This window comes from Aristolochia californica, unplaced genomic scaffold (assembly GCF_029961685.1).
Source record: "Aristolochia californica isolate CCGP_79_NKW_82.1479 unplaced genomic scaffold, dmAriCali1.0.hap1 SCAF_2, whole genome shotgun sequence".
NCBI classification, from domain to species: Eukaryota; Viridiplantae; Streptophyta; class Magnoliopsida; order Piperales; family Aristolochiaceae; genus Aristolochia; species Aristolochia californica.
The window spans coordinates 10960796-10970760 of NW_027181881.1; the positions used below are offsets into that span (position 1 = coordinate 10960796).

The window sequence follows — 9965 nt, forward strand, 5'->3', positions numbered from 1 at the left end:
GAAGAGGGAAAGGAGAAGTGTGTACGTGTGAAAGAGAGAGAGAGAGAGAGAGAGAGAGAGAGAGAGAGAGAGAGATCAGAAATGTGGATCGAACATAATGATATCTCTTTCCCAAATTCACTATTAAAATTTAGTAACTATAATGAACTAAAATACCCCACACTTACTCACTTAAAGGTAAAAACAATCATTGAAAAATAACTAATCCAGAAGTAATTGAATAATGGCTACCTGATATGATTTTTTTAGAGATATAAGAATGTTAAAGGTCAGGGGTATTTGGTTAATTTCATTTTAGTATATTGTGTTCTGAAGTTATAGTTAATGTAGAAACCTCCCTATGGAGGTACATACAAGCTCCTAAATTAGCAGTTTTGATAATCTTGCTTTGTCTTTTCCTATCAATGTCAATAAAGTGTTCCGTCTAGAATTTTTAATCTTCGTAGGCAGTGTTCTCCTTATTGGTGATAAGTATCTTAGATTATGTGTAGGATCTTTATTGTTTGGATTAGTTTTTTTTTATGTTTTTAATTTGTAATTTTATTTTTTTGTAGAAGAATGAATGTCAACACCTCTTCCTCAATCGACATCAACATTCGATCAGGCAAAAAATGGTTAATTTGGATTCCAACCTATTATGTGAATCAAACGAAAGAAGCGCCCGGGACGCGCCCGTTGCTCCTCCTCTCCCCCCCTCCTCCCTGCGATCCTTCGGTCAAATTTTTTTTTCTCTTCTCCCCTGTCGGCCTTCCTCCCTCTCCTCTCCCTCTCGACCTCCGTCGTAGAGCCTCTCGGTCTCCCGACTTCTCTTCTCTCTCGGCCTCCCTCTCTTCTCCCTCTCGGCGTACCGTTGGAGCGCCGCCTCTGTCGCTGTTGCCCGCTGGCATGCCGCCTCCATCGCTAAGGAACACAACGCACGTTCTGAGGAAGAAGATACTTTAATTTTTACTAAGTTAAGGAAAAATTAAACCATCGTAATAAGAATAAAAAATTATATTTTTATTTATAAAATAATAATTATTATTTATTTAATATATTCATTTTATAATTACTATATTAAATTAGTGATTTAATAGTCATAATTAAAATATTTTTAAAATAAATATTTGATAAATTGTTTTGGTTTAATTATCCCATTGCTATAATTAATTAAACCAATGGTTTTAAATTTTGTGACAATATATTATTAATTAATTATACATAAAAAATATATATTATGTTATTTATAAATATATATATATATATTATATTATTTTTTATTATTGTATTAAATTAGTGGTTTTTAATGTTAAAACATATCTTATGTTATTAAAAAATAATTTATTTATTTATTATATTCGCTTATGTTATTTATTTATTTATTTTTAATAATTTATTCTAGTCACACATGATTATTGTATTAATTTATAATAAACTATAATCATTAATTAATATATTATAGTTTTTCATTAATTAGGATATTAATATATTCTAATACTATATGTTAAATCACATATAAGTATAGTAACCATGCGTTATTTTGGTTAATTATCTGTTTAGGTATATATTATATTTAAGTATATTTTAAAAGGTTACTATACTTTTCTTTTGGGGATATTAACACTAGAATCTGTTTTCCAGTACACTTGAACTCTTTTACACTAACACCCAAAGATGAGTTGAAGTTGAATCAATTCATTTAAGATGAATTGAATTCCTCACTTCATTTCAAGTTCATTGTGGACTAACCCCCGGTATCAAACAACAAAACCTGAAATCTCTGGGCGATTGCTTGGCAGTCCTTCACTTGCCTCTTATCTGGTTTCATCTCCACCCCGGAGCAACCCTAAAGGTAGAAAAGAGCAGGGGAAAACCCGTTAAGGAAGACGAAGGATGAAAGTTGGTCTGGTTGTTCTACCGGTGCCGGGACGAGGCCACCTCATATCAACCGTCGAATTTGCAAAGCAGATTAACCAGCACAACCACTTCTCCATTACCATCCTCACTATGGCTCCGCCCGTTCCAGGTATTCTCACCCTCCCCGCTACCTTCTACGAGTCTGTTACCTCCTCCGGCCTCGATATCAACTTCCTTGATCTCCCACCGGTCGACCCGCCGAATGAACCTTCCGTCGAGGCTTTCATTTCGCTCTACATCGCTGGACACGCCACCCACGTTAAGGATTCCATTGTCCGCCTGCAGTCGTCTATCCGAGTTGTGGCTCTCGTGGTGGACTTCTTTGCTACTACCATGGCAGAGGTGGGAGACGAGCTGGGTATTCCCACCTACCTTTTCTTCACATCTGGAGCGGCTTTGCTTTCTCTCATGCTGTATCTCCCCACCCTGGATAAGAAAATTGAGTCTGAGTTCGAGGACTTGGAGGAGAACGTAGACGTCCCCGGGCTTGGATCTTTGCCACCGCTCGTCATGCCGACGCCGATGATGAACAGGAAAAGCGAAGGATGCAAGTGGTTCGTGGAACACGGTCGGCGGTTCAGATACATGAAAGGCATTATAGTAAACACCTTACGGGAGGTGGAGCCGGCGACGCTCAAAGCAATTGATGAAGGCCAGTGTTTACCGGATTATCCGACCCCGCCAGTGTTCCCGGTGGGTCCGATCCTTGCCCTAGAAGATCAGGATCCATCCCATCCCTGCATCACATGGCTGGATACTCAACCTCCCCGGTCGGTCGTCTTCCTCTGCTTCGGAAGCATGGGTGCCCTGCCAGAGCCGCAGGTGAAGGAAATAGCCCTCGGACTCGAAAGGTCAGGATACCGATTCCTGTGGTCGATCCGGACCCGCCGTTCCCCCAGTTTCACCCCTCCTACAGACGCCGACCTGTACGAGGTCCTGCCGGAGGGGTTCATTGACCGCACCAAGGAACGTGGCCTAGCGTGGCCGCGATGGGTGCCGCAAACGGCCATTCTATCCCACGAGGCGATCGGCGGGTTCGTCTCCCACTGCGGGTGGAATTCGACCTTGGAAAGCCTGTGGTTTGGAGTGCCCATACTAGCTTGGCCACTCGCAGCAGAGCAGAGGCTAAATGGGTTCAAGCTAGTAAGAGACATTGGGGTGGCTGTGGAGCTGGAAATGAACTACAGGGGGCAGACGTTGGTCGAAGCGGCGGAGGTAGAGAGGGGCGTGAGGTGTTTGATGGGTGAAAGTGAGAAAGGGAAGAGGGCAAGAGACAAGGCCATGGAAGCGAGAGCGGCGACTCGGGCGGCAGTGGATGCAGGGGGATCGTCGTTCGAAGCGACGACGCGCTTGAATGAACAGTTTCTCGCACTTGGACATTGAGGGGGCTTAGTGATTTTTCAAAACGAAATCAATGGAAACTGATTGTGAGTGAATTAGTGAAAGTGCAACTTTAAGTGAATTGGAGTGTAAAATAATTTCTTATGTTAATCTTTACAATGGAAATTGTAATGTAAAATAATTTCTTATGTTAGTCTTCACAATGGAAAATGTAGTAGAAACTAGAGAATGATTTTATTAATAAAATATTATGATAAATTTAACTTTTTAAAGATAGTTTTATTTAAATTTTAAATTAATAAAATAAAATATTTATTTATTTTTAAAAATATTTTAATCTATTTAAATATAAAAAATTAGTATACTTAAGCAATCATGGTTTTTTTTAATATTTAGATATTTAATCAAATTCTTACTTTTACAATATCTAAATTATCACTCTTAAATTATTAATTTAATATCATATTAAAAGTCTTGAATATAATAAATAAATTAAAAGGATATTTATTAATAAACTAATATAGATTTTATTTTAGTCTAAAAACTAAAAAAGTAAAATAAAATTAATAATTTAATTAATTATAAAAAATAAAAATAAAAATCCTAAGCAAAGATGTTTACTTTTATAATGTGCAGATGTTTGATCAAATTCTTACTTCTACAAAATCTAAATAATCGCTCTTAAATTTTTAATTTAATATAGTATTAAAAGTCATATATATATATATATATAAATACAAAATTAGGGTATTTTATTATATAAAAATATTTTGATAGATATAACTTTTATAAGATGGTTATTACTTTTATCCACTATTGTTAATATCACTATAAATATTACTAAAGTTATTAATATAATTTTCTATACATATCATCATTTAATTTATTAAAATGATTAATTTAATATATATGTATATATATATATATAATATGATATGTCTTATTAAATTATACTAGAACATAATATAATAGTTCATTATTTAATAATATTATTAAATTCTAAATTATTTAACTATTAGTTAATTATTAATTTTTAACCATTAAAATAATTTATTAACTATTTAAGTATTAATCAATAAAAATATATGAGTAATTTATTACAATTATTATGTTTATTTTTATTACCATAAATTTAACATTAATTATAGTACACAATTAGTTATTATACCAATCATTAATCATCAAATTTTAGCCAATAATTATCGTGGTTTTATTAATAAATTATTTAGGTGTCTACTATCAACCATTAATTATTAATTAATTAACCCTTTGTTGTTAACTACTATTAACAACGGTAATGTCAGATTTCCCCTGAAAATTCCACCATCAATTCCCCTTGGTCGGCCTTGAAAATAACACCAATAAATCACACAAAAAAATATTCAAATGTGAGGGAAATGGGGAAAATCATAAGGTATGCAAAGAAGGTCTTTTCCTTTAGTCTAGTGATGTCTAAGGGCTACCGAGACGGAGACCCAATAGCTGCAATGTTGGAAAATTGTTTGAAGGCCAAGGAATGAAAGAAAAATTGAGAGAAATGAGGAGAAAGAGAGGAAACACCAAAGCCATGACTATTATGCAGAGGAGGAAGAAGACATTGTAGAGATGAAATAGAGGTTAGAAAAGAAGGAGAGGAAACAACAATCATGGAAAAAGACATTGCAAAAACTATTAAGCACCAGAATCAAGCATAGAAATAACACATGATTGTCAGAAATGGAGGAAGAAGACAACACCAGGGGAGGAAGATGAGGGATGGAAACTAAGAAGCGCTATGATTACCTCCCAGGCAGTGAAAGACACATGATGGAAATAAGAAAGAAACAACAAAAACATTGCAGTGAAAGCGCCAAAATCAAGCATGGAAATAACACAAGTTGAAATTGAGGGAGCAAGAGGAGGGATGGGGACTAAGAAGTACCACAATTACCTCTTTGGCATCGACGAGTGGAGCATCAAGAGAGAGTGAGTGTTGAGAGGGAGGCGGAGAGGAGCATTGAGAGAGGGTCAGTCGAGGGGGACGCAATTAGGAGTGTCGCGAGAGAGCGAGTGAAAGTGAAATCCAAGGGTAAACATTAATATTTCACTTTCACCCGTTTGACACGGGAGTGAGTGAAAGTGAATTACACATGTGATTCATTTTTACTTTAATTTGTTGAACGCGCACTAACGATTTTGAGTAAGTGAAAATAAATTTACAGCGATTTTCACTTTCCCTTAGTAGGCAGAATCTCTCCACTCTCCTGTAATACATTTACCAACTTTTTGGAATATCAACCATGAATGACGATGCTTTCCATAGAATTGTAGTAGTTAAATGGGAGAAGAGGAAGCATTAGTTTCAGGTAACACTTATACACCTCAATCGATTTTTTATTTGAATGGAATAATCATAATACTTAAATTATAGCATTGAAATACCTTCACGAGCTAATACAGACTATTAGGTGATTGAGGCATGTCTCTCCCTTCAGCTGTCCATCAAGATGAAACAGTCACATGAACCAATGAAGAAGAAGAGGATAGAAGCACACTTAACCTTGGGCATTAGTGTCCTTGGTTGGACATTTATATCCTAGGAAAAGCAAGAAATGATACAACATGTTTTTCCTAGGAAACATATTTTCAAGAAACTCTCAGATAAAAACCTGTAAGTTCCTTACTAGGAAATTACATTGAAAATTTTAAATTTTTACAAGGAAAATTAAATAAACCTATTAGTGCCATTTCCAGGGAAATAAATAAAAATTGATAATCAATCTCACATTACCATACTTATCCAATAAATTTTTAGTAAAATAAAATGTCAAATACAAAATTTAATCTAAAAACAATAGTTCATCTGAAATCAACTATTGTACTATACAAAATCGTGCCACATTTGAGCTGCTATATTGTTATGAAAATGATTAGCTAATCTAGCTTATTCGTTTTTCCTTCTTCTCCCTAATATTGAGATTGTGGGTTAGTTAATTAGTTCCTCTAAATCATATTCACCTTTTTCTTGATTTTGTCTAAATGCTACATCATCGCCAATAACATCTATTGGTTCTTCTCCTTCAATCCCTTCATCATTGCGATCTGATATCATATAAAATTATAAATGATACAACATGCAAATACAACTTTCACTTGAGTCTTTTATGGCTATGGAAGTTGTCGATCCAAAATTATAAACTATTTGTTAAACATTTAGCCAATATTACCCAAAAGACCGACTTGGTAGGTAGCGGAAGCCAAACACTTAACTCAAGATCATAACATCACACACCCCTTGGAGAAAGAGCTTGCCCTCAAGCTCTTACGAGCCAACGCTCAACAAGCTCCTCCGTTACGAGCCGCGTCAACAATGGCCCACTCTAGTGATACCGCTAGGTCGCCCCCTCTGCGATTCGAACTCGCAACATGAGTAGTGACTCTGATACCAAATGTTAAGCACTAGCTAATACTACCCAAAAGACCGGTCTAGTAGGTAGTAGAAAACCAAAAACTTAACCCAGGATCATAATACTATTGTTTCCTCATACAAAAAGCCTGCTTAATTATGCTTCTTAATGATGAATGACGATGGTTGAATAACTCTGTTGTAGTTTAAAGGAGATGATTTTCATCATATTCATTTAAATGATATCTAGTTGAAAGATAAGATGTCCAAAAACCATGCAAGTTAGCATAACTAGCATCTACCAAGTAATATTTTCCAACAATATGAAACAACAACTATGATTAATCTGAATAAAGGTACCATGTACAAAAAGAAATAAATAAAATAAACATAATTACCCCTAGGGACGACAAGCCCGTTCGATGCATCCAATGCATGCATCAAAATGCAAACATCAACTACTGAACCTTTAATTTGAGTATCACCTTTATTTTTGGATGAATATTTCTAGTTGAAGGAGGACGTATGCAATCATTTTTTAATTTGAGTATCACCTTTAATACTCTATTGAAATATGTACTTATAGTCCAAATTAAACATCTGAAGTGTTCCATTGACACACGATACCTTTGGCCTTGACCAATGGTAACCATAAATATAACAACTTGTTCTTCAACATTAATTTTTTTGGCATCCACAAAAAGTCTCCTATTTCTTAGAAAATTACAGAGGTTGGTAAAAACATATGGTCTCATCCTATACACTCGTCTAAAAAAATGTTCTTTATGCTCCAACATTAAGCGTATATGAGCCCCTCCACCCAACCTAATTTTTTGAGGCATAGCTACATTTTCAGAATAAATTGATATTATAACTAGAGAAGCTATCATATGATAACTAAAGCAAGAACAAGACTCTTAGTGGTAATAACCACGGTACATTTGAGACCTGTATAATGATAAAATCTCAATACCAATCTATATAACAAACACATACAAATTAAGAATTCATTGATACCAACGTGAAAATTCACGTATATTACTAATAATTCATATATAACATTAAAATAGTCAATTTTCATTATCAACAAGAGAAATCAAAACGTAAAAGTCAAACTATAAAAATCCATAAAATAATGATTATAACATGAATAAATTAACATAATTTTTTCCTATTTTATCCTCATATTATCCTCTTACTACATCCTCCTATTTCTTCCATCTTCATAGATGAACTTTAAAAACTCCTTCCTTTTTCTAATGTCATATCGAACAAATAACACTTTCTTTTCATTTGCATCCAACAAAGAAGGACACGGTGGCAAAGATTTGTGCCTGAAGCAGGAATTTCCTGAAAAGCATCAATCTATTTATTTGCTTCAGAACTACTTTTGCTAATTTTTGAATTGCATCAGAAAGTTGTTCAATACAAGCCACCATTGCTTCGTCCTTTTTCCCCCATTACTCGATCATGAAGTTTACTCTTACTCAACAAAAGGAGTTTGATGACCTTGACTATGACTACTAGTTGAGTCACCTTCATCAATTGATCCAGGTATTTGTTCAATCCTTGAATGCATTACACCATCATATCCTATTTGCACTTCATCTTGCTCATTATGACTAACTTTTGTAGTTTCATTTGTTTTACTTTCACGACCTACCATAATAGTAAAGCTTCCAATTACTAAATTTTCTCCAACCACAATATAGAGGAGTTTATAGTTGCAAAAACATTGATGCTTAAAGTACTCAACATCATTGTTTTTTTCTACAAAAACAAAATACAAAATAAAATTTCACCAAAATATCATTTAAAGTCTATTATGCAATAAAATGTAGTACATGACATATTGCTAGAATAAACTCTTCCCAAACATGTGGAGGCACTTCTATTCTCTTAATTTCATGGTCCTAGGTCCACCCACTTGATGATAACAATATGACCATCCTTAAGTATTATTTTCTATATGTTTTTATGATTGATAACATTATCTTTCGTCTATTCTCTTCCCGATTGGTCTTTAAATTCTTGTAGCACTTTGGGCAATGTATCACTCCTCCATTGGCCATTTCCTAACTAAGATCCATTATAGACCTCCTTAGACAACATAGTAAGCGTGGTCACATCATCATGAGGAGTCTATGTTTCATATGGTCCCCGTATTTGCTTAGCACTTCCTTTAGACATCTATAGGATACCATATAGTGAATTTTACTAAACTCTTTTTTTTAGAAAAAGGGGCCAGGTTTATGAACATCGGGCTGCCCAGATTTAAACGTGAATGCCATTGTGTCGGTGGGGGTATGGGAACTCAAGACTTGAGGGATCCTCCATTGTTGTTCCTCTTGAACAACTAGAGAAAAAACACGATTAAGAGGAGGCATCGGATCCATGAGGAGCAGCTGACCACGAACATGGGAGAAAGAGTCATCAAGGCCCATCAAGAAGGAAATGACATACTCCATGCTGTAGTAATCAATAAGATCCTTAACTCCACCACAACATTTTCCACAAGAGCAATGAGGACGGTAATTGTTCAGTTCTTCCCAAAGGGTCGTCAGCTTCGTGAAATAAGTGTTTACAGAATCCTTGTCTTGGTGCAAGTTCATCAATTCCCGTTTAAGTTGAGAAATGCACGGACCATTGCGCTGTTGATAACGATCCCAAAGAGCGAGCCAAATTTCACGGGCAGAAGCAGCAAACATGACACTCGCAGAGATTTCCTTGGAAACCGAATTCAAATTCCAAGAGATGACAATATTGTTATTCCGGGTCCAGGAGTTCAACAAAGGAGGATCAGCACTCTGAGGTATAGGTATAGAACCATCGATAAAACCCACTTTATTCTTCACAGATAAGGCAAGGGACATTGCACGGCTCCAACTGGTGTAATTTTCACCAGTAAGTAGTTGTGAGACAAGAACTTGCCCGGGGCTGTCCGAATGGTGAAGATAGTATGGGTGTGAAGGTTCGTCAAAAGTGGAACGAGTCGAACTGGTACGAAGACCAGAATCGGAAACGCCTGTAGATGAATAAGTCTCCATGGAGTCCCCAAGAAGGTACTAATGAAGGTCTAGGATGTAACCTAAGAAGGCAATAGAAAAAAAATTTGAACAACAAATGGAGCATAGCACACCGTTCGGCCAGCCACAAACTTAACCTTCACGGCCAAATTTAGAGGCAAATTAGGTCACGGTAATGGCGCCAGAGCACCAGCACCGAAAGCAATGAAAAAAAAATTAGAGAGAGCACCAGCTCTCTGCCAAATTTTGGTCACGGCAACGGCGCCAGAGCACCACCGAAACAGGGGCAAAACGGCCCTCACGGCAACTGCGTCAGA

General features: G+C 35.9%; 2 protein-coding genes across 2 annotated transcripts; one reads left to right on the plus strand and one right to left on the minus strand.

Moving 5' to 3' along the window:
* Positions 1-1872: 1872 nt before the first annotated feature.
* On the plus strand, positions 1873-3279 carry LOC137954865 (malvidin galactosylase UGT88C3-like). The gene has a single exon (XM_068801767.1). The coding sequence runs from the start codon at positions 1873-1875 to the stop codon at positions 3277-3279; it is 1407 nt and encodes a 468-aa protein (XP_068657868.1).
* Positions 3280-8853: 5574 nt separating this feature from the next.
* LOC137954866 (uncharacterized) lies at positions 8854-9669 on the minus strand. Its single transcript, XM_068801768.1, has one exon. The coding sequence runs from the start codon at positions 9667-9669 to the stop codon at positions 8854-8856; it is 816 nt and encodes a 271-aa protein (XP_068657869.1).
* Between the last annotated feature and the right edge of the window lie 296 nt (positions 9670-9965).